General features: G+C 45.5%; 1 protein-coding gene across 11 annotated transcripts in view; it reads right to left on the reverse strand.

Annotated features, from left to right (window-relative positions):
• AK8 (adenylate kinase 8) overlaps positions 1-26202 on the reverse strand; it is a 136328-nt gene that overhangs the window by 80713 nt on the left and 29413 nt on the right. For all 11 annotated transcript variants that reach the window (XM_046656090.1, XM_046656111.1, XM_046656073.1 and 8 more), the window contains 3 exons: positions 2888-2969; positions 2239-2310; positions 1385-1585 (listed from right to left, as the gene is read on the reverse strand). In XM_046656090.1, coding sequence (XP_046512046.1) covers positions 1385-1585; positions 2239-2310; positions 2888-2969 — 355 coding nt within the window. The remainder of the gene's footprint in view (positions 1-1384; positions 1586-2238; positions 2311-2887; positions 2970-26202) is intronic.

A 26202-nucleotide genomic window follows, 5' to 3' on the forward strand; every position in this document is an offset into this window, starting at 1 on the left:
TTTTATTTACAATTCCAGGCATGAATTCTTTATGAACAATCATATGAACTTTTAAATTTAATTAAGTAATTTGGAAGTAATTAATGTGTAAATTCAGCATCACGGCATAAGATAAACATTGTGGTTGTTTATCTTCAGAGTGCAGTGTCTGCTCCTAAAGACCCTTCCGAGATGCAGACTCACTGGAAAACTGTAACCCCCCCAAAGCCTGGCATTTGTTAAAGTAGCATCAGTTTCTAGACATCCCCCCGGCGGCTGACTGACCCCTTCAGAGAGCGAGGCCGTGCCGTTTCCAGGCTTTCAGTAACACAAAGCGATGAGCCCACTAGCAGGCGAGGCTGGTGGGAGGGCCAGTGCAGGGAGCTCAGAACCACCTCCCCAGCAAAACAAAACTTTTCTTGAAAAGATTGGAGAGAATACAAAGAAAGGCCATTGCAAACTGTAGAGTGTCTTAAATATCTGTGGTGGTATTTTATTGTCATTTATCTGGCACTGCATGAAAGGGGAAACCTAGCTTTGGAAAGAACTGAAGCTCAGCAAGACTTGAAAAAATTGTAATTCAGCTGCTTTGGGACACGATATGGAATCATGATGAGAGCAATAATGTCTGACGCTCATTGAGCCGTTTCTCTGCACCTGCCTCTGGGCTCAGAGCTGTGCACACAGGACTTGCAGAATCTCTGTAACCCTCACCTAAGCCTGTGAGGAAGGCAGGATTTTTGTTCCCATCTTAGGGATGACAAACTGAGGCTCAGAGGGGTTAGGATGGTTGCCTAAGACTGCACAGCTGACGTATGGTGGGGCTGCGATTTGAACACAGGTCACCTGGCTCCAAAGTCTCGGGCTTAATCGTCACCCCTGCCTCCCCGCACGCACCTGCTTCAGCGGTTTCTAGGAAGCTGCCGTGAACCCGCGTTATTGCTCCTGACGGCACTACACTGGCAGGCGCGCGGCTGCTTATCCCTGCTCCACATGGACTCGCAACACCTGAGTTGTGTTGCTTTTTTCATTTTTTGTGGTGGTGATGGGGTTTGTTTGTATGTTTGTTTGTTATAATTTTTATAAATTTTCTCTTCCTTCTCCCTCACTGTCAGGGCAAAACTTCTCACTCCCGTGCCCCTGCCACCCCGCCCCTCGCCTCTCCTCGCCCACCCCCTCACTGTCAAATCTGCAGACCACACCAGAGCGGAGAACATTAGCCCATGGTCCCCAAGGTGGGGCGGTCTCAGGGACCCTGCACTCATTTCTGGCAGGGGAGCTGGGCGGTCCACGACTGGATTCCAGGGTCCCAGGCACATCCTGGACGCTGGCTGCTGGCAGAGGAACTGACATGGGGTGAGGGGGGGCGAGGCGCATGGTGAACACGCTGCCCGTTCGTGTTTACCCTGGTAGAAGACGTCCACACACGGCTGGTCGGCACTGATGACTTTCAGGATTTTGGGGTACGAGGGGAAGATCCTGACAATGTTCCTGTGATACTCCAGCAATTTCCCAGCCGTCTCCAGCTCTGAGATGCCCACCGGCACTATCAGTCGGTCCTGGATTTCAGATTCAGAGGGCCAGTCAAAGGTGGTGTGATAAATCTCTGCAGGGAGAGAGGGATGCAGTTAGAGTCACCCGCTCAGTGGCCGCCAAGGACACTGCTGCATCTGGCTGGGGGCTTGCTGTCCTGGAGGCGAGAGCCTACGAATCCTGGGGCCTTTGCCCAGCCCACCAGTGCAGGCTGCACTCTGCTCCGGGCCTGCTCTTCCGTTACTGTTAACAATAACAGAATGATGAGGCTACTCAGCATGGCAGGAAGGGCAGCCGTGAAGGTCTGAGCCGGGCACTCTGATAGGACCCATGTGCAAACTCGGGTTTCATCCTCATAGCGATGCGATCATAAGGTAGGCCTCCATATTTTCCTCCCATGTACAGAGGAGAAAACCGAGTCTTGGAGATGTTGGGGAACTCATCCCACGTTGCACAGCTGGAAAGGGGCAGAGGCAGGGTTCCCAAATCCAGGTCTCTCTGCCACCAAAGCCAGAGCCCAGAGGTCAAGGGCCCCCAGGCCCCCTGCTGGACCGCCTGGTCTTCGAGACCCAGCTCAAGACAAAGAGAGCTCAGCCTGTGACATCTGAGCCTGCGCTTGCCTGTGTGGCCTCTCACATGCCCCGCTCGCTGCAGGTGCTCAGAGCAGAGGAAGCCAAGGGCTCAGTAAACAGGCAGTAGGGGGACAAGGGGTGGAGATAGCCGTACCTCCAGTTTGAGGGTCGATTCTCTTCCCCAAGTTTCTCTCAATCAGGACCGTGTCTGGAGCACTCAGCACAACTGGGTAGAGAAGAAAAGGGCAAAACCAGGCATTCTGGGCAGGGGATCCCAGACATTTGAATCTCGCGAACCAATAATTTATGTTTCTTTTGCTATATAATGACATTAAAACAACCACCATCTCCCATCCCCAAAAATCCCTTGAAAGAAATGTCTTCTCAGCACCAAAACCCAAAGGACACAATCTCAGGACACAGGACAGTTCACACTTGAACATTCTGACTGCTAACAATTCCCGCTATCATAAATAACACCATGAGGAACATCATTGTACATAATGCTTTTGTCACATTTTGGATTATTTCCTAAAAAGAGTTTCTGATTTGGGGTTCCTAGAACAAAGAACCACCAGGGTCAAAACAAAACACCACTTTTCTAAGAACAATCCCCGAATGCATTTAGCTTTATGAAAACTTTGTGCCATTCTCCTTTTTCCTGCTGGGTCCATAAAGCTCCCTCTCGGACAGGGCCTGGGCTAAGGGTGGGCACTGGGGAGCTGGGGATACAGAGCAGGGTGCTCACTCGTGGGGTCTTGGGACTGTCCCTCTGGTGGGAGGGACCACAGGGGGCTACTCACTGACATGTCTGGGGGTGATCCCGACGGTCTGGATCATCAGAGCCTGCTCCCGAGTTTCAGGGATGCCATCCAGAATCCAGCCCTAGGCAAAGAATTTGGAAAGGTGCTCATCTATTTTTACTTTTTAGATTTTTTAGAATTATTACAAAAGGACTATAATAGCTTAATAGAAACAGTGAAACTTTTAAGACAAGTGAAAATCAATGTTTCTGATAGCTGCATCATCCTTACTTAAAATCTACTCTCCTATTATTCAATTCCCTTCTGAATCTTATGTTTGTGATTATAATCATAACATACATATTTTATGTCCTGGTTTTTTCCATTATGTTATAGCTACCACAGCATTTTTTCATATCAGCACGCTTCTTCGTTGTCACCGTTTTCAATAGCTATCCAGTGTTCCCAAGTGAGCATGCCAGTTACTTAACCACGCCCCAGACTGAACATTTCAATTGCTAACAATTTTCCCTATCATAAATAAGACCATGAGGAACATCTTTGTGCATACGGCTTTTTCCACATTTTGGGTTATTTCCTAAAGAGTTTCTCAGATATGAGGTTCTTGGGACAAGGAACCACTGGGGTCAAAACAAAACCCCACTTTTCTTAAGAACGAGCCCCAGATGAAGCATTAAGAGACCCGAGTTCGGGGGCCGGCCCGATGGCACAGCAGTTAAGCTCCCACGTTCCGCGTCTCAGTGGCCAGGGGTTCAGCAGTTTGGATCTCGGGCACAGACATGACGCCGCATGGCAAGCCATGCTGTGGTAGGCGTCCCATGTGTAAAGTAGAGGAAGAAGGGCATGGATGTTACCTCAGGGCCAGTCTTCCTCAACAAAGAGAGGAGGACTGGCAGATGTTAGCTCAGGGCTACTCTTCCTCAAAAAAAAAAAAAAAAAAAGAGAAGAAGAAGAAGAAGAAGACGAGACCCGAGTTCAAATTTCTGTTTTGCAGTACACTTGTTACAGGACTGAAACCCCTCAGGCATCAGCCCCTTCTTGGTACAGCCAGGAAATTAGTTTAGATTGATTTTTATTAACACTTTAAGCCCAATTGTGACAGTAACACACAATCATTGTACACTTTGTGGAAAATACTGAAAAGCTGAAATAATAATGCAAATCACTGGTGACACCACCTAACCAAACTAGCCACCACTAACATTTTGATATTCCTCCTTCCGGTCTTCACAGTTATCTTTTTCCCTGGGGGGAGAAATGGGCATCACAGCGTACATACTATTTTGTAGTCTATTCTTTTCATATAGCAAAAATTTCATGAACATTTTCCCACGTCACAAAATACTCCTTTCCTGGAAGTTTTCATAGCTGCCAGGCACTGTGTGAATTGACCTGCCGAATGTTAACAAAGCCCACATTGTTGCTCATTTAGTTTCATTCCAGTTTTTAGCCATTATAAAAAAAAACACTATAACTACATCTTGATGCACATAGAATATCCTTGAGACAAATTTCTAAAAGTTAACACCATCCTTTGTGACTTTTGATACATTTTGCCACATCACTCTGCAAAACTGCTGGGCCAGTTTATAAATGCAATGGCAGTTCACCTGTTTCCCTGCATCTTTATCAACATCGGGCATTATCATGGGGGAAAATCTGTCCAGCAAAATAGAGTATACCATTGCTGCTTGAATTTACATTTCTTTGATCATTAATGAGGTTCTTTTTTCCAAATCTTTATTGGCTATTTGAATTTTTTCTTTTTCAACATGTGCACTCATACTATCTACCCACTATCTCCTTGGGGTTTTATCCTTTTATTTATTTACAAGAACTCTTTACATATTAAGGATGTTAACGCATTTTGGCAAATGCTACCACCGACACTTTGAGGCAAACTATGTTGTCAATAATTTCCACAGCTTGTCTTTGGCCTTTTAATTTTGTATATGAGGCTGTTTTTAACACACAAATTTTTGGCCAAATCGATCAGTGGCTTTCCTCTTTGGTTTCTGGCATTGTGTGGATGCAAAAAAGGCCTTTTCCTCTGTAAAAGCTGATAAATATATCCTTGCATTTAAACTGTGTTCTCTTATGGTTTTACTCTTTACATTTAAATATTTATAGAGCCACATTTTATTTTGCAAATTATGTGAGCCTGTGATCTAGTTTGTTTCCTTGGGGTTTACCAACTATCCCAACATCATCGATGAAACAGCCTGTCCTTTCCCCTCTGAATGTCACTTTTTATCACAGTCTAAATGCTGATGTCACGTTGGCTCTGGCATCCTTCTGCCTGTAGACTCTCATATCAGCCCCACAACAACTGAATTATGTTGTTTTATAATTTATTGATACATCTAATAGGTCATGCTCCTTATTTTTTTCAAAAATATGTTCTTCTAGAGTGGGCGGAGCAAAATGGTGGGGTGAGCTGACTCAGGACTCTCTCCCCTCCAAACTACAACAAAGGATTGGAAAAAAACTGAATTTCAGCTAATAAACCTAATGCCAGGACGTCAGTGACCTACAGTACCAAACAGACGGAGGGCAGAGGCTGGAGCTGGCCTCGGAGAAGCTGGAACGGGGTAGGAGAGAACTTCGCTCCCTCCCCTAGAGACTGGGATAGCTGCCGTGGGTGCGGGAAGGAGCGGGGGAGGGGCCGCGTGACCGGGGACCATCCACGACTCCCGCTGCCGGTACAGTGGAAACCCGCTGACGGGAAAGCTTCTATGTGTGGGGACCCCATAAACCCAGGGCCCCAGGAGACCAGAGAACAGAACAGATCTGAATCCAGATCGCAGGGATAAAAGCAGCCCCTCCCCACCCCCGGCAAACCGCGCTGGGCGCCGCCATCTTGCCCGAAGGCGGAGAGCTCAGAACACGTGGCTTTCAACCCCCATCTAGTGGCGAAAGGCTGTAACTGCAACCGAATTCTACCATCATGCAAAAAAACCCCTCCTCTACCATCCAGCAATTTATAAAAGCTCCAGACCAGAAGCAAAACAACAAAAACACAGAATTAAGTCCTGAGGACTTGGAAATAGGTAAACTTAGTGAAAATGAGTTCATAGCTATAATCAAAAAACTCAGTGAGGTAGAAAGATAGAGAAACAACCCAACGAGATCTGGAGATACTTAACAAAAGAGATTGAAATTATAAAGAAGAATCAAACAGAATTACTAGAGATGAAAACCACAATGGACCAGATAAAACAGAATATGATTCCCTGAATGCCCGTGTAGACACCATAGAGGAGAAAATTAGCATAATCGAAGATAGACAGGCTGAATGGCTCCAGACAGAGGAAGAAAGAGAACTAAGAGTTTTAAAAAATGAGGAAAATCTCCAAGAGATAACGGATTCAATGAGGACAAAGAATTTAAGGATCATAGGAATTCCCGAGAACGTGGAAAAGGAAAATGGAGCAGAAAGTGTGCTTAATGAAATTATAGAAGAGAACTTCCCAAATCTAGGGATTGAGGGAGAAATGTGTGTAGAGGAAGCTTTCAGATCTCCTAGATTTGTCCATGTAAAAAGACCTACTGCAAGGCATATAGTTATACAAATGGCAAAAATGAAAGACAAAGAAAGAATACTCAGGGCAGCAAGGTAGAAGAAAATAACCTACAAAGGAACTCCTATGAGACTTTCAGCAGATTTCTCTACAGAAACCTTACAAGCTAGGAGAGAATGGAGTGACATATTCAAAATTTTAAAAGATAAAAATCTTCAGCCAAGAATACTCTATCCAGCAAAAATATCCTTCAGATATGAGGGAGAAATTAAATCTTTTCCAGACAAACAAAAGTTAAGGGAATTTGTAACCAAAAGTCCTCCACTACAAGAAATCCTCAAGAAGGCTCTCATAACTGAAAAAAGAAAAAAGGGAGAAAGGGGTCACAAACCACAGAGTAGGGAGACAGATAGATAGAACCAGAATAGGATAGCAAATATTCAACTATAGCATTAGGATAAAGGTAAGGAAACCACCAAAGCAAAGACGATCTTATCACTCTAACTACAAACTCATAACACAAGTTGGAACAAGAAATAAAAATAATAATTTAGGAGGGGAAGAGCAAAGGGACTAAATCAGTCCAGGCCAAGTAAGTAAGAGACCACCAGAGAATAGACTATATTATACATGAAATTCTAAATACAAATTTCAGGGTAGCTACTAAACTAAAAAACAGAACAGAGCCACAAAACATAAATAAGGAAAAATCTAAGAAACCCAGCATAAGAAATTGCAGTATTAAATGGGTAGGCTAAAGCACACAGAAAGAGAAATGCAGGAAAACAAGATAATGAGCGACAGATTGACAGCATTAAGTCCACATGCATCAATAATCACCCTCAATGTGAACGGATGGAACTCTCCAATAGAAAGACACAGAGTGGCAACATGGATTAAAGAGCAAGATCCAACAATTTGTTGCCTCCAGGAAACACACCTCAGCCCCAAGGACAAACACAGGCTTAGAGTGAAGGGGTAGAGGACAATACTTCAAGCTAATAGCAAGCAAAAAAAAGCAGGTGTTGCAATTCTTATATCAGACAAAGCGGATTTCAAAATAAGACAGGTAAAGAGAGACACAGAGGGACAATATATAATGATCAAAGGGACACTTCATCAAGAAGAAATAATGCTTATAAATATCTATGCACCCAACACAGGAGCACCAAGGTTCATAAAGCAACTATTAACAGACCTAAAGGAAGATGTTGAAAACAACACAATAATAGTAGGGGACCTCAACACCCCACTCACATCAATTGACAGATCATCCAGACAGAAAATCAACAAGGAAATAGTGGAGCTAAATGAAAAACTAAAACAATTGGACTTAATAGACATATATAGATCACTTCACCCTGAAAGAGCTGAATACACATTCTTCTCAAGTGCACATGGAACATTCTCAAGGATAGACCATATGTTGGGAAACAAGGCAAGCCTCTACAAATTTAAAAAAATTGAAATAATAACAAGCATCTTCTCCGATCATAATGCTATAAGGCTAGAAATTAATTACAAGAAAAAAGCTGAGAAAGGCACAAAGATGTGGAGACTAAACAATACACTACTGAACAAGCAATGGATCATTGAAGAAATTAAAAAAGAAATAAAAAAATACCTGGAAACAAATGAAAATGATAACATGCCATACCAACTCATATGGGATACAGCAAAAGCTGTATTAAGAGGAAAATTCATCTCAATACAGGCACATCTTAACAAACAAGAAAAATCCCAAATAAGCAATCTTAAACTACACCTAACTGAACTAGAGAAAGAAGAACAAATGAAGCCCAAAGTCAGCAGAAGGAGAGAAATAATAAAAATCAGAGCAGAAATAAATACTATTGAAACGAAAAAGGCGGTAGAAAGGATCAATGAAACAAAGAGCTAGTTCTTTGAGAAGATAAATAAAATTGACAAACCCATAGCCACACTTACAAAGAAAAAAAGGGAGAAAGCTCAAATAAACAAAATCAGAAATGAAAGAGGAGAAATAACAACAGATTCTGCAGAAATGCAATGGATTGTAAGAGAATACTACAAAAAACTATATGCCAACAGAATGGATAACCTAGAGGAAATGGATAAATTCTTGGACTCCTACAATCTCCCAAAGCTCACTCAAGAAGAAGCAGACAATTTGAAGAGACCAATCACAAGGAAAGAGATTAAAACAGCAATCAAAAGCATCCCAAAGAATAAAACCCCAGGACCAGATGGCTTTCCTGGGGAATTCTACCAAACTTTCAGAGAGGACTTAATACCTATCCTTTTCAAGCTATTCCAAAAAATTAGGGAGGATGGAACACTTCCTAACACATTCTCTGAGGCCAACATCATGCTGATACCAAAGCCTGACAAGGACACCACGAAAAAAGAGAACTACAGGCCAATATCACTGATGAACATAGATGTAAAAATTCTAAACAAAATTTTGGCAACCAGAATTCAGCAATTCATCAAAAGGATCATACATCATGATCAAGTGGGATTCATACCAGGGACACAGGGATGGTTCAACATCCACAAATCAATCAACATGATACACTACATCAACAAACTGAGGAATAAAAACCACAGGATCATCTCAATAGATGCAGAGAAAGCATTTGACAAGCTCCAACGGCCATTTATGATAAAAACTCTGAACAAAATGGGGATAGAAGGAAACTACCTCAACATAATAAAGGCCATATACGACAAACCCACAGCCAACATCATTCTCAATGGGCAAAAACTGAGCACCATCCCCCTGAAAATAGGAACCAGACAAGGATGCCCTCTATCACCACTCTTATTCAACATAGTACTGGAGGTCCTGGCCACAGCAATCAGGCAAGAAAAAGGGATAAAAGGAATCCAAATAGGGAGGGAAGAAGTGAAACTCTCGCTGTTTGCAGATGACATGATCTTATATATAGAAAACCCCAAAGAATCCATTGGAAGACTCTTAGAAGTAATCAACAACCACAGCAAAGTTGCAGGGTATAAAATCAGTTTGCATAAATCAGTAGCATTTCTATATTCTAATAACGAACTAACAGAAAAAGAACTCAAGAACACAATACCATTCACAATCACAACAAAAAGAATAAAATACCTCGGGGTGAATTTAACTAAGGAAGTGAAGGACCTATATAAATGAAAATTATAAGTCCTTTCTGAGAGAATTGGACGACAAGATAAGGAGATGGAAAGACATTCCATGTACATGGATTGGAAGAATAAACATAGTTAAAATGTCCGTTCTACCTAAAGCAATCTACAGATTCAACGCTATCCCAATCAGAATCCCAATGACATTCTTTACAGAATTAGGACAAAGAATCCTAAAATTCATATGGGGCAACAAAAGACCCTGAATTGCTAAAGCAATCCTGAGAAAAAAGAACAAAACGGGAGGCGTCACAATCCCTGACTTCAAAACATACTACAAAGCTACAGTGATCAAAACAGCATGGTACTGGTACAAAAACAGGTGTACAGATCAATGGAACAGAATTGAAAGCCCAGAAATAAAACCACATATCTATGGACAGCTAATCTTTGACAAAGGAGCTGAGGGCATACAATGGAGAAAAGAAAGTCTTTTCAACAAATGGTGCTGGGAAAACTGGAAAGCCACATGTAAAAGAATGAAAATTGACCATTCTTTTTCACCATTCACCAAAATAAACTCAAAATGGATCAAAGACCCAAAGGTGAGACCTGAAACCATAAGGCTTCTAGAAGAAAACGTAGGCAGTACACTCTTTGACATCAGTATTAAAAGGATCTTTTCGGACACCATGTCTTCTCAGAGAAGGGAAACAATAGAAAGAATAAACAAATGGGACTTCATCACACTAAAGAGCTTCTTCAAGGCAAATGAAAACAGGATTGAAACAAAAAAACAACCCACTAACTGGTAAAAAATATTTGCAAGTCATATATCTGACAAAGGCTTAATATCCATAATATATAAAGAACTCTCACAACTCAACAACAAAAAATCAAACAACCCGATCAAAAAATGGGTTGGAGACATGAACAGACATTTCTCCAAAGAAGATACACGGATGGCCGGTAGGCACGTGAAAAGATGCTCATCATCGCTGATCATCAGGGAAATGCAAATCAAAACTACACTAAGATATCACCTTACACCCATTAGAATGACAAAAATATCTAAAGCTAATAGTAACAAATGTTGGAGAGGTTGTGGAGGAAAAGGAACCCTCATATACTGCTGGTGGGAATGCAAACTGGTGCAGCTACTATGGAAAACAGTATGGAGATTCCTCAAAAAATTAAAAATAGAACTACCATAGGATCCAGCCATTCCACTACTGGGTATCTATCCAAAGAGCTTGAAGTCAGCAATCCCAAAAGTCCCATGCACCCCAATGTTCATTGCAGCACTGTTTACAATAGCCAAGACGTGGAAGCAACCTAAGTGCACACTAACAGATGAATGGATAAAGAAGATGTGGTATATATATACAATGGAATACTACTCATCTGCAAAACAGAACAAAATCATTCCATTTGCAATAACATAGATGGACCTTGAGGGAATTATGTTAAGTGAAATAAACCAGTTAGAGACGGATAATCTCTGTATGACTCCACTCATATGAGGAATTTAAAAATGTGGACAAAGAGAACAGATTAGCAGCTACCAGGGGAAAGGTGGGGTGGGGGTGGGCACAAAGGGTGAGGTGGTGCACCTACAACACAAATGACAAACATTAATGTACAACTGAAATTTCACAAGATTGTAACCTATCATTAACTCAATAAGAAAAAAAAATATGTTATTCTAGAATAAACTAGTGTGACTTCATCAGACTAAAGAGGTTCTACAAGGCAAGGGAAAACAGGATTGAAATGAAAAGATAACCCACCAACTGGGAAAAAATATTTGTAAATCATATATCCGACAAAGGGTTAATCTCCATAATATATAAAGAACTCACAACAACAAAAAATCAAACAACCCCGTCAAAAAATGGGCAGGGGATATGAACAGACATTTCTCCAAAAAAGATATACGGATGGCCAATAGGCACATGAAAAGATCCTCATCATGTCGGATCATCAGGGAAATGCAAATCAAAACTACACTAAGATATCACCTTACGCCTGTTAGAATGGCTATAATCACCAAGACAAAAATTAACAAATGTTGGAGAGGTTGTGGAGGAAAAGGAACCCGCATACACTGCTGGTGGGAATGCAAACTGGTGCAGCCACTATGGAAAACAGTATGGAGATTCCTCAAAAAATTAAAAATGGAAATACCATATGACCCAGCCATCCCACTGCTGGGTATCTATCCAAAGAACTTGAAATCAGCAATTCAAAGAGACTTATGTACCCCTATGTTCATTGCAGCATTATTCACAATAGCCAAGACGTGGAAGCAACCTAAGTGCCCATTGACTGATGACTGGGTAAAGAAGATATGGTGTGTATACACACACACACACACACACACACAAATGGAATACTACTCAGCCATAAAAAAATGATAAAATCGTCCCATTCACAACAACATGGAAGGACCTTGAGGGTACTGTGTCAAGTTAAATAAGCCAGATAAAGACAAACTCTGTATGATTCCACCCATATATGGAAGATAAACAAACACACAGACAAAGAGAACAGATTAGTGGTTACCAGGGGAAGCGGGGTGGAGGGTGGGCACAAAGGGTGAAGGGGCGCACCTATAAAATGACTTACATATAATAATGTACAACTGTAATTTCACAAGGTTGTAAACTATCAGAACCTCAATTTAAAAAAAAATTGTTCTTTTAGATAAGCAGCAAAAATATTTTATCAAGTTCCAAAATAGAAATTCTACTAGGATTTTGGAATGACATTAAATGTATAGATTAATTTACAAAGAATTGACATTTTTACAATATCAAGTCAACACATTATCCTCCCGTTTGCTTAAATTGTTTTTTTAATGTTCCTCAGCGCTGTTATTAAACAATTTCTAAGGTCCCAAGAGTTTAGAGTTACACACACACACCACACGAGTTAATGCTTTTTGACTTGCTATCCAGGTAAATTAGATAAATTGAAATTTAGAAGAGTGAAATAAACCAGCAGACTTCTTCAGGTCTCTGCTCTGCAGTGAGGGAGGTCAGACAACCACAAGTTGCAGCCGAGGTTTCTGACACTGGCTCCCAGAAGGGACCCCCACCCCCCACCCACCCACCCCCCTGCCACAGACCCCTCCCTCGGAGTCATTATGAGAACTTGGTGTCAGAGGATGGACTGATGGGGTGAACTCAGACTCAAGGGCACTGATAACCCATAACATCTGATTTACAGAACACCGTGTGGGGGAGGGCAAGAAATGTCTTTCCTTAAATCAAAAGGGCCCACATTTCAATATTAAAATATTTCAGTTCCAACAGCCTCAACTGACAGTTAAAAAAAAAAAAGCTAAACAAATTTATGGAGTAAAGAGTGTTGGAAAAATCAGGCATGCTTTCATTAATTTCTTAAATTATGCAGAAAAACGTGGAGCCACAGAGCCCCTGGTTTCTAGAACTAATGAAGGAAAAGTGCAAAAAAAATTAACAGCCTTTTGCTCCCTCAAGTCCTTGTTATAGCCAGCCAGGCGCTGGGCTGCTGCTCTTAAAAAGCGCAGACATCACAGATGCGAACGCCGCCACAGGAGCCAAGAGGCTGGCGTCTGAGGGCTCCCTCACTTATGGTTCTGGAAGACAAACCAAAATTTTCTGAACTTTAGCTACATTCAGACGCCCTTATTTTTCTTTATCTGAAGGGAGGGGTTGGGAGCCCACTGATTGCTTCTTCTAGGACAAAGGCTGGTAATTCTGTTCCGAGTCGCTTTTTGAAGCTGAAAGATTGGAACTCCGCCTCTGCTCAGCACCGAGAAAGACCTCCGCTTTTAATATTGCATTACTGAGCAAGCATTATAATCTCGCCCATAAATTTGCAGCTGATAACAGTATGTGGTCCAAAGCTTTTAGAACTATTCAGGGGAACAGCTCTCACCGACTTCTCGCTGGAGAAAGTGGGCCTTCCAATTACACAGGAAAAGTGCAGCAAAATGAGGACATCTTCCTAATTAGCCTAGCCTCACTGGTGCGTTATTTTGGTGCAGATGTGAAATTTAAAGAAGGTGGGGGGCTCTGGAGTGCATCTCAGGCCACCAGCTCTCCAGGTCTGCTCTTTCAGACTCAGTGGGTGGTACGATCACCCAGGTACTAAGAAATGAGGTCCCTGAGGGACCCCTTAAGGCAGCACCCATACCCCACTCTAGGCAGCACAGCCCCACACGCTGTGAGGAAGGCAGCCATGGAGACCCTTCATCCCTTGGCCAGCCCAAGTCAGTCCACATTGGTCCACCTGGGAAGGAAGGGCACAGTGACCAATTCCACTGTGCCAGGGACTGTCAGTGCGAGGCACCCTCAAGGTGGAAGCCCCAGGCTTTTGTAGAGGTTCTTGAATTTATAGAGGTTCTACGCCGCTGCCCAGTTGCAAAATGGACCTCGCTTTCAATCAAGGGGAAACAGCAATTTTGGCTGAGAACAAGTTAATGGCTGCAAATTTTGGCAAAGCAAGAAGTCATAAATCAGTAACTAGCATCCAACCACTGCCATGGTGGGACACTCGTGAGGTTCCTGGGTCTGACTTCCAGGAGTGGCTGGCTGTGGAGGTGTCAGTCAACCCCTAATTAGAATACCTTATCCATCTTCCCCACACTTCAGTGAACTGTCTCCTCCACTCTGGAGCCGCAGCTTTGTTCGGAGCAGGTTAATTGATATTCTGATGCCTTCGCTCGTCATACCCCCATGGCTCGGTTCTGTTTTATCACACATCAAAAAGGCCGTATGCTCAGGGCACTCCATGCACCAGCGCAGAGCGGAGGTCTGCACAGCTGCGTGGGGTACGGTATCACAGGAGGGACAAGCACTGAGCAGATGTCACAGATGAAAAAAAAGGAAAGAAAAGCAGCCAGCCAGCCCAGGGAACTTGGCGAGGCCCAGCAGAGCGCGGCCTAACGCGGGGCAGGCGTCTCGTTCAGTGTGAACACTGGCCTTTTCCGCCCTCCTGACTGTTATTAAAGCACAATTAGCAACTTCACGTGCTAAGACTCTTGCCCTCTGGGTCCTCTGCTTTTTTGATGGGTTGCCCCTGTCTCCTCCAAAGACCAGAGAGGGGTGCCACCCCCAGGTTTCCCCCTAGGACGCCCCTGATCCGGCTCCCAGCTCCAACTGCAGACTTGGGAGGCTCCAGCCAGGCATCCCCTCGAGCCCAATGCTGATTCCTCACAGTCCCAAGGAGGCAGTCTGAGGCTGAAGGCTCGGTTTCCGTAAATCAGACTCACTTGGCTCCGCGTCTGAACCAGGGCAAGCATCACAAGACGCATCACAGGCTCATCAGCAGCCTCCCCTTTTATTCTAATGGAAGTTATGTGGTTTCCCAACACATGAAAGAGGAAAAGAAACGAGATATTTCATCAGCCAGAAAAGAAGAGCATCTTACGAGATCAAGTTTGGGAAATGGATGCGGTCTAGAGGCAATCAGGGAGAAGAGTGGGACTATTTTGATAAACAGAAAAAAAGGGACATCCAGTTGCTCCAGTACCACTTCCTTTGGTTTATACGAAAACATGAAAATCTCAGCCTGCCTCGTCCTCTTAGCACGACTTCCACATTCAACCCATCTGGAAGATGACCAGCAAGAATTTTCATTTCAGAGTTTAATCTCCAACAACATGCAACACCTACTGGCATGACTGACCACGCTCAAGCACATGAATGTGGCAGGACATGTGCCTCCTTAACTTGCTCCTACACGCAGACTCTGCCGCCCCAGCAAGGTGAGCCTGGCTTTTGCCTGGCCTTCCTCTGTGCGTCACCCAACAATGCATATGCTCGGACAAGGCTGGAACGTGCAGGAGGGATTTTTCTAATAACTAACAGTGTTGAGTTCTATCCTTGCTAACGAGAGACACGTGCATGACCTTTTTATACAAACATGCAGATCCAGGAAAATCTGGACTCCTGGGTCTTCAGGTTAAAATTAGCCAGGGATCTCCAGGGTGCCGAAATTTGGTAAAGCCCAGATGTGAACGTTCAGGAGGCTTTTCATTAGCTCCCAAGTAGCTAGAAAGCATTTTAAAGTTAAGTTCACATCGGATGTCTGTGGTGCCCCTGAAGCCACTCTGCGGAGGAAGACACAGTTTGAAGACCAGTCTGATCTGTCCCCACACGGTCCAGTCCCGCCCCAGCTCTGAGGGTGGGATGGTGCCGAGATGACCCAGTGCAGAGAGCTCGCTTTATGGATCCCGTTTAGTTAGATTCAGACACGGTGGGCTCCGGTTACAAGTGAAAGAAATGGACAATCCAACATTAAGTTAATGGGACCATTCCTCTAAAACATTTTAAAGCGTGTCCGTGGTATAGACCCACCTCTTCAGAAACAAGATTAGCCCTCGAGGATGTCAGTTTATGGTGGTGGTAAAAAGCAGGGACTTTGGAATCAGCCTGTGCCACTGCCAGTCGTGTGACTTTCAACTAGTCACTTCGACCCGTATGGGCCTTATTCTCCTTATCTGCAAAATGGGGACAATAATAACAATCTATCTCATAGCTGTTGGGATAAATAAGGTATACAAAGAAACAAACATCAAGAAAACAAATGCAGTGCCTGGCATTAAAGAAATGGCCCAATCAACGTCAACCAGATTTATCATTATAATTATAATATGAGTAAGATGAACTATGTTCTTTCTCTCTACCTACTTTCAAGAAGGAATCCTACTTAAGTTTGTAGAACTTATCATGAAGAATTCATTTAAAAAGACAATCTCTTGGGAAGAGGAGTAACTGGCTTTGCAAATCTGACCTGAAGAAAGCTCTCTAATTAAAGAAGACTTGGGAAAACACAGTTCGATCAAAATGAGGAGAGTCTAGCAGATTGCTGGCTACTGCAGACCCACTTAGGTGTGTGCATCCATTTGCCAGAGGCTGACCAGAGGGCCCTGCCCCAGGGGAGTTTGCTCCTCCGGAAGCCACGACCACGAGTCACCTGGGCTGCCAGGCTGGGCCCAGCACATGGGAAACAGGCATCACACTGTTACAGCGGGGTAAGACCTTCAGTAGGAAGACCCAGGATCCAGTCACTCATCACTCCCGCCCAGTGGGTGCTGGCCCACGCACTGCTCACCTTCCCCTCTGTCCAACTGTCTCCAGTATGTTTGGGTCACTTCCTTCAGAAAACACACTCCCACCCTCATCCCCTTCCTCCCAGTCAAAACAGCCTCCTCGCTGCAGCTCAGTTCCCTGGGGACATTCACTCCCAGCCCGCCCGGAGGCCAGGACCACTTCCACGGCTTCCTAAACTCGCTCTCAACTTAGGTCCGTGATCTTCTGCTTCCAGGGACTGGACCCCAGTCTGCTGCTCCAGGAAAGATTCAACCTGACCAAGTGCCAATGAGGGGAATGTGAGGAGGTCCACGACGTCTCCAGAGAATAAGTCACCAGTCTAGATACCAGGGGATCCAGGGAGTTCAGTAAATAAGAGGCATACCAAGAAAACACATATTTGCTCTTGTATTGTAACCAATACTCTTATTTATAACTAGCATTGTCAGTAGTCATTATGTTTATAATTAAAATTGGGGGAGAGGCCGGCCCTGTGGCCGAGTGGTTACGTTCGCACGGTTCGCTGCGGCGGCCCAGGGTTTCGATGGTTCGGATCCTGGGTGTGGACGTGGCACCGCTCATCGAGCCATGCTGAGGCTGTATCCCACAGGCCACAACTAGAAGGACCCACAACTGAAAATACACAACTATGTACCAGGGGGCTTTGGGGAGAAAAAGGAAAAAAATTAAATCTTTAAAAAAAAAATTGGGAGTAATTAATATGTTACAGATTGTAGCTTAAAATCATCTACTTTAGTTTCCACAATTCTTTCAAATTCTATTAACTGATGGTATTGAGCCAGATGGGGACCCCTGGAGCCCCTCTTACCAGCTGTGTAACTACCTCCTTATCTGCAAAATAGAAACGCAGCTGCTAGTGCGCACACTGCACAGGGCAGGACTGGATGCACTGATGTATGTGAAGTGTTAGCACAGCGCCTGGCAGACTGGAGGTGCTGGAGAAATGGCAGTTGCTGTTTTTCAGCCTCCTGGCATATGTGGTACTTGTCACAGTTGACAGTTAACTGAAAAACTAAGTAACACTAAGAGCTTAGGAACGGGAGCATGAGGAACTGCGGCCGCTCTGCTCGGTGCTCCTGGGAGGCGTTTCCGGCTCTGAGGAGCAGGCCTTGGCTCTGGGCTCTGAATCAGCGCTCCATCTGCCAAGGGCGACGTGGTTGCTGGTTGCAAGTCCAGTCTCGCTCCCAACGTCACCGTGCCTCTCCAAGGCTCTCTGCTCAGAGTCCACTGAGAGCTGCTCGACCATCAGACTCTGTCCTGCATTCCGGGCATCTATCTTTCCTCCCTGAAGGAAGGGGGAGGGATCACAAGACGCATCCCATGCATCTACTGCCCATGGAACATGTGGGGGATGCTGTTCAGCATGCAGAGAGGTGGACCATACATGCCATTAACAAGCCCCACATCACACCAACCAGCCAACCAACCAACCAGGGCCAGAAACATCTAGAAATGAGGGACCGATGAGGTCTACTCACTGGGTTCCACTGCGCCGAGCCAGGCCCTGGGAGCCCTTGCCTCGCCGTGATGCACGCCATAAGTTTTCTGAGCAGAGTTCAGACCTCCCCTCTGACGCCCTGGAATCCTAACTGCATTTGTATTAAGGAACACACAGCCCCGGGCCCCAGCAGAGCTGTTGATCAATAAAACCGCACTCCACAGAGGATGCAAGTGACATCTATAAACCCGTGAGTGTCAAAACAATGGCAAGAAAATCCTGTGTTCCTACTGTCAGAGGATGAAAGCTGGGTAATTAATGCCAGCCCAATGACACCACAAGGAGAAATAAAACAAACAGCTGGTGGTTCTGTAGACCAGAATCGGGCTCCTCCACTCTGTTAGCATTTCCACTATAAAATACTGACTCACGTTATGGCCAGGGAAGCATAAATCTGCAACCAAAGAGGAAAAAAGAAAGAAGACTCTAGAAACCTGCCAAGTAAACTTTAACTTTTGGTTCCATAGTCAAAAGTATGCTACACCATCTCCTTTATCCTGAAATTACTGAGAATCTCCACGATATTAAATGAGATCAAAAAGAAGTTAACCTGTGAACACAAGGTATAATTCTGCATTTTATGTAAAGGAAACACCCCCCACCCGGGACTGGTAATTGTGCACGATCTTCTTCCAGTGTGCACAGGAGACCTTCCACGTGACGCCAGGAATTTTGGGGACGTGGTCAGAGTTTGGCCAACCAAAGTTTTGCATTTGATAACGGCATTCTTTCTTCAGCTCAAGAAGGGAGAGTATGTGGAGCCAGACGTTTTGAACTTGATGGACTTCTAGAAGGTCTGTTTTTCCTTTAGGTAACACATGTATCCTTCCTTTAGAGCAGCAGTGGGTTTCCGGTGCTGCAGGCTCCTTTCCTGTAAAATGGGAGAACTTCCCACATCCCTGCGCTGCTAGCCGCATGCCCACAAAAGCACACTCTCTGTTTCCTTTGCTCTGTTTTGTCTCTAACACGACCTAGAACAGTCCTTGGTGCACAGTGGGTACCCAGAAGTCTTAGTTATTGAAAACCTCATGGGACTGTTGTGTGAATCCCATCAGAAAATGCCTCAGAGCTGGCAGTGTCTGGCACATATTATGTGCTACTAAATGCTGCCTAGCCATTATTTGTATCTTTATCTTGACGGACCAATACTGCTCTCCACCACCTGTGTTTGGGCTTCATTCTGGCCCTCGTTTTTATTCTTCCTGATCTTTACCATAATAAGATCACAACCCCAGGAGTCATGGGCAAGGCAGTATTTTTTTAACTCACTGAAGTAGAGGCCCCTTCGCATCCCATTTAACTACCATGCGCCCTTGTGCACAGGTTTTGTTTTTCACTCCTTTGCTTTTGGTGGTGGGGTTAGGAAGACTTCTTGACCAGATGCTGGGGAATGAGAGGAGATAGCTGGAACTCTGCAACCAGAACGCAGGCCAGGGGGGCATCCCTGCGCAGGCATCCATTTGGCGGCACCGGGGAGGACGCAAAGATGCAGGAGGTCTAGTTTTTGTTAGTCAAAGTGTGGCTTCCCCTTGGGTGGCGGCTCCGAGAATCATGGTTAGGAAGCATAAAGAAGAGATGCTGCGACACAGGACACGACTGAGGAGGGGACCAACCACCAGGTGAGCATCAAGGCAGCAAATTCCTGCCTCTGTCATACTACAGGGCCCTGCCCGACAGCCCAGCTCAGCCCTCAAAGCGGGGAGCTGCATTCCAGGTGCTTGGCTTCTCGCCTTACACGTAGCAACCATCTGAACCAGTCCTAACCTCCAGAGCCGCAGACCTCAATCCCAAGCAGAAGCTCACGGAATGAAAGAAAAACCGAGGCAAATGGACAGAAGCGGGGGAGACAGGCTCCAGCTGGTTTTGAAATTTCATTGATTTTTTTCTCAGGCACTACATTTAAAAGACTGCTAATTCTCATCCGTGCAGGTACGAGGATGTTACAGAACTCACTTGAGTAATGCCTGCGAATGCGCAGTGTGCGTCTCCCTGCTGGGTCATGAGCAGATCCCAGAAGTGTACTGGACTCTTCCTAACAGACACTGTGCAGGAGCAGCAGTCTTCTGTCACCCAGAAGTGGTCCTAATTGTTTTCACCCGCTCGTCTTGCATGGGAAAAGCGTCTTAGCCTCACCTTAGTGGACCTCAGGGCCAGACACAGTGCTAAGCATTTTGCTTGTACGCTCTCATTTAATCAGAGAGCACACTTCAGAACGTGCACTGCGTACCCCAGAGCCCACACGGCCTGCCCACAATCACAGGGCACTCCACACGGAGATGCAGCGAGGCCTGAGCAGCTTGCCTCACTGGGTCCTTGGCCTTCTCTCTAGCTGCTGTCCACCAGCCCAGACATGCACGGGTTGGCTCAGGCCATCAGAGGCTAACAAGCCATCTGTGGAGCCCATAAATCATGTTCCTGTTGAGTGGAGGCCTCTGCCTTTTCATGGATGATAAAACTCCCACCGGCTGATAAGCCGTGATAATTGGGCACAAGCCCTTCCTTTCCCCCACATAGCCGGGGGAGAGGGGTGACCATACATCAAAACACTTTCTCTTAGCCAGATATTTTCCTTCCCATGAAATTCCAGCTCAGTCTGGTTCTGGGAATGCAAAAATGCCTTTGCCAAAGGGCTGGCACAAGATCAGAGTCCCAGCTGAAGCCAGGCCTGGCAGCCAGGTAGCCAAGAACCTCGGTGTGGTGGTGGGTAAAATGCCCCACTGGCCTGGCTCGCTAGTCCTCTGATAAAGGCTAAGGCTCTTCCTCCATCCAGGCCTCAGTTACCCCTTTTGTAAAAGGTTTTAGGTAGGATGATTCCTAAAGATAATTAAAAAAAAAAAAAAAAAAAAGATAAGACAAATGGGGATGATCCAAAAGGCATGATTACTTTTATGATATGCTTTTATCTAATATTATAAAAGCAAGATCCTGGTGGTGGATCCTTGTTACAGTTGATTAAAGGAATGAAGAGCGAGGACAGGAAGTCTTGGCACAGGGCACCAAAATCAAATTGGAAGACTGGTTCTCAAAAGCTTGAACACTGGATCTCGAGGTCAACACCATCCTTGGGGTGCAGCAGGTGGACATGGTCAAGCTGTAGAAGGCCAAGGCCAAACGGGAACCTTGAAAGCACTGATAATGGGAAACAATTTTAAGTGATGAGGAAAATCACCAAACATCTCCACAATTCATGTAAAACCAAGCCAGGGCGACAACCAAGAAAATTCTCCCCAGAGAAGCCTTAGGACAAAAATGTTCCTGTTGTCGAAGCCTTCATTGGGACATTCATATTTGACGGCACAGTTGTGTCAGACTTTAAACATCTACCCTTCCTTGGGCCAACAGCAACTCAGGATAGTTGGGATCGTGTCATTGCCATGGCGATGCAGAACTAGGGAATTATCCGATGGCATTCCTGCATTCATTTCGTAAATGTTTCCCAAGCTGGAAGTCTGTGCCAGGTCCCATGTGAGATGCTGGGGGATTCTGTGGTGAATGGCACAGAGGGGACCCCTACCCTCTCAGAACTCACATCCCTAATTATAACTGTGGAGGTGCAGGGGAGAAGAGCAGGATGCTGTGAACCCACGTAGCAGGAAACCCAGCCTTGCCTGGGGCTGGGCGAGGTCGGGGGGCCTCCCTGAAGAAGTGACTTTAACCTAAGACTCAGGAATGAGAAGCAGCTGTCCAGCGACAGCATGGGGGTATCTTAGGCAGTGAAAGGAGCATATGGGTATTTTCTATTGCTGCGTAACAAATTGTCATAGTCTTAGTGGCTTAAAACAACACATTTGTTATCTCAGTTTCCTCAGTCAGAAGTCTGAGCACCGCTTGGCTGGGTTCTCTGCTCAGGGTCTCACGGGACAGCAATCAAGGTGTCAGCTGAGCTTTGACTGAGGAAGAATTGCTTCCAAGCTCACTCAGGTTGTTGACAGAATTCACTTCCATGCTGCTATAAGACTGAAGGCTCGTTTCTTGCTGGCTGGGGCTGCCCTCAGGTGCTACAGGCTGCCCATGAGGGCTTCTCCAACAAGGCAGCTTACTTCATCGGCCAGTAAGGAGCATCCCTCCCTCTGGTCTGCTAAGGTGAAGTCTCAGGTCACGTACATAATGCAGAGGGATGAAGCTGGGCTGCAGGCAGGCCTCACCTTGCAGGGCTGTAGGGACGTACGCCAACATGGACGGGAAGCAGTGAAGGTTCTCAGGAGTGGAGGGACACAGTAAGGTGTTTAAAAAGACAAATGCTTGGGGCTGGCCCCATGGCCAAGCGGTCAAGTTTGCACACTCCGCTGCAGGCGGCCCAGTGTTTCGTTGGTTCGAATCCTGGGCGCGGACATGGCACTGCTCTTCAAACCACACTGAGGCAGCATCCCACATGCCACAACTAGAAGGACCCACAACGAAGAATATACAACTATGTACTGGGGGGCTTTGGGGAGAAAAAGGAAAAAAAAACCTAAAATCTTAAACAAACAAAAAAAAGACATATGCTGGGGCCGGCTCAGTGGTGTTGTGGTTAAGTTCATGCACTCCACTTTGGCGGCCCAGGGTTTGCAGCTTCAGATCCTGGGTGTGAACCTACACACCACTCATCAAGCCATACTGTGGTGGCATCCTACATACAAAATAGAGGAAGATTGGCACAGATGTTAGCTCAGCAACAATCTTCCTCAAGCAAAAAGAGGAAGACTGGCAACAGATGTTAGCTCAGGGCCAATCTTCCTCACCAAAGGAATAATAATAAAAAAATAAAGAGACAAATGGTTCTCTATGTATAAAATAACCTTCAGAAGGATGTTCTTTCAAGAGAGTGTTATCCTCAGTTGCCTCCAGGGAAGGTAACCGGGCGGCTGGGGGACACGAGTGCGAGGGGAACTGGGGTACCTTTTGAATTTTGAACCACGTGCACGTATTGCAGTAAGAAATAAAGTCATTCTTTTTTTAAAGCAATCCCTCCAGCGGCACATGAAGAAAGGACAGGGAGGAAACGAGGGGAGCTGCAGGGAGACGGGTTAGGTGCCAAAGAGAGGGAAGGGAGTCTGAGTGATCCAAAGACCTGGGGAGCCGGCAGTGAGCACGGGAGGGTGAGACGCAGAATCCCTTTGAGTGAGCCTCTCCCCACAAGTCCCCTGGACTTGCTGCCTTATTTCTTAGCTTCCCTTTGCCCTAGAGATGTGGACAGGAGAAAGCCCAGACTTCGAGAACTTGGCTGTCCCTAAGAAAGGCCAGTGAGTCTCCAACAGGTAGAGCCCACCTCCTTTTGGTAGTTCCAATACAAAGCACTAATTCCTCTTTCTCTAACGCAGTTGATGGTCACTTCAAAGAAATTCTTCAAAGAGATTGCATTAGACCAAAAAAAAGAAAACGAAAAACCCCAACATTAACTACAGAATCCTGATGGGCTGTGATTGTCTTCTTTTTCCCTAAACACTATTCCCTGCTTCCTTTTGTGCTCTAAATTACCAATTCCAGTCCCTGTGTAGCGAAATAATAATAATTACCATATAAATGAATATGCATATGTGTCATTTCTCTCCCTAAAAGCAAGAAAGCCTGTTTATTTTGGATGAGGGTTTGTTTTGCTTCTGAACAACCAAAGCACATAATTAAGAGCCTCACCTCTTACTCCTGAATCCTGTCTCCACCGGGAAGAGATGGAAAAGGTACTGGATGCCCCTTGAAGCTCAGAAGAAATTTTAAAACAAATTAAAGGAGATATTTCTTTACTCTGCAGGTAACAATGGCTTGAACCGACTCAGAATCAGAACATAAGGCTGGAAGGGGCTTCAAGGCCCGAGTCCAAGCCCGTCGTTTTACAGATGGAGAAATGGAGGCCTCAGGAAACGAAGCACTTGTCAGGGGGACACAGCCATGTGCTGGTGGGACAAGAACAGGGGGGCCCAAAGCATGACTCCGTGTTTGCATCTCAGCTCTGGGTCTGACTGTGGGACCTTGAGCAAGACTCAAGTGTTAGGTTCTGCATCCCTAAAACGGGTGAGGTCAGTCCACCTCCATGGGTGTTGTAAAGACTAACTGAGATCATGGACGCACCACTCGGCCCGCAACACCCAGTCGATGGTCACCATCAGCAGAATAATAATCACCTAGTGATTATTATTAAGGCATAGTGCATCTGCAATGTGGTATAGTGGACAAAGTGCCAGACCCAGTGTCCCAAGTCTCTAGAATGCAGACATCTACTGCCATCATCAAAATAGTAATAATAATGATAATTAATATCATTATCAATATCAATAAAGAGCATTAATTCAGCAATAGTATTAATTATAATGCACAATATAGTAATATAGTACAATGTAACTAATAATAATATCACTTATAATATAATTCATTAATAATACTGTTATTAATGTTATTACCATTGTGATGGTGGTGGCAGCTGTTGACAAGGACTTGGGATGCCTAGTCTCACACTTTGCCCACCCTGCAGGTACACTGTGCAGAGAGGCTGGGCAGACCAAGCTTTTAGAAAAGCTCAAAAAGTCTCACATAAGTTGAATACATGTTTGAGAGACTATTCTAGATCGCTGAGGGCAAATTTGGGACATCTAGTTGAAATCATAGAGAGAACCACCATATTTTCCCTAGAAACCATGACTCAGTGAGTTATGGAGACTTTTTAAAAAATCATATGAACAAACCTGCCCAGGCCAGCTGGATCCTGTGTCAGGCACGAGTTCAAGGGAGTGTATCTCAGAGTGGAATGCACCCAACAACCCAACCCCATGAGTCCACACCTCTAATTCCAGGCTGCACACTTACATACCAGAAACGTTTCACTTGGGATGCAGTAACTTATAAAAATAACACACAAAATAAGATGGTTTCACACGTTTCAAGATTATGAAGGATGGCGTCTTTGGGGGAGTCACTCAGCGGTCCACATGCCCCAGCTTCCATGCCAGTTGGTTGAGGGTCATCAATAATATGACAGCGGGTTCCTCCCTTCCTGCCTCCATCCCGCCCTCGGCCTTCCACCCAGCTCTGGGACATGGACTGGGGAGAGGGGCCCACAGAGGCATCCCTCCCTCCTTGTAGATACACCCTCTCACCTGGCATATCTGCCAGGCCCCAAGCCAGGGCTGCTTTCTCTGTATCTCCCAAGCACCCATCTCTAGCTAACATCAGGACTGCATGTTTTACTTATTTATTTGGTTTACTGTCTGTCTCCCCACAGCTAGCATCTGTGTTCCTTGAGAGTATGGCGTTTAACTCTTTGGCTCACTGCTGTGGCATTTGTTGGATAAAGGAATAAACAAATGACCATATGATCGCCTTTAGGAAACTCTAGCCGGTGGGCCAACAAAAACTGGCAAGGCATTTGGCAAGGACAGTGAAGGAGGGAGCCATCAGACCTGTGGGCCCAACAGAGAGCACGCAGCCATTGCCCGGCCTTGGAGCTCCCTGCCAGGTCTACACAGCATGGCCCTGTGGCCAGGAGTCAAAGCGCCTGCCCTGTGTTCCTGTGTTCCACCAGCCTGGGTCCTCACGCCAGCTCTGCTGCTCTAGCTATGTGGCTTTAGCTGTGCCTCTTGTCCTGCATCTGTAAAATGGGGACAATAGTAACACTGTCCTTGTAGGGTTGTGTGAGGCTGGGTAGGGAGCTGAGTACGATGCCTGCACCAGGTGGAGGGTTTGAGCAGAGAAGCTGGGCTTGCTCTCCGGCGTGCCCGGACCCCAGGGCCTTTTGCGTGCCAGTAGTGAGCTGGGCTCAGGCTCCAGACCTCCACTGCAGCAAGCAGCCTTTCAAAGCAAACACTCTTGACCGTGAGGGAGGGCCTGCGAGCAGACCTGCCGGGACACAGCAGTTCCTGAGGAAGTGCCTGGATCATGGGTGGTTGGGAGTCACAAGCGTCTTAAAAGGGAATCTGAATGAGGCGTGGGAAAGCCCTGCTGCCTTTTCTGACACTGTGACAGACCGTGGCACCATCTCTGCTGGGACTTCTGTTTGGCAAGGCTGTGACTGTGGCTCGTGAGTAGCCCCCGTTCCTCAGGGCAAGTGAGATTCCTGGGACAAGAACTGGAGAATTACTCCTCTCTCGTGTGTTTAGAGCCACAGAGAATCGTGCTGACAGCCCTGGTTCCAAGAACTCTTGGCATATTGCGTTT

This window comes from Equus quagga, chromosome 1 (assembly GCF_021613505.1).
Source record: "Equus quagga isolate Etosha38 chromosome 1, UCLA_HA_Equagga_1.0, whole genome shotgun sequence".
Taxonomy (NCBI): Eukaryota; Metazoa; Chordata; class Mammalia; order Perissodactyla; family Equidae; genus Equus; species Equus quagga.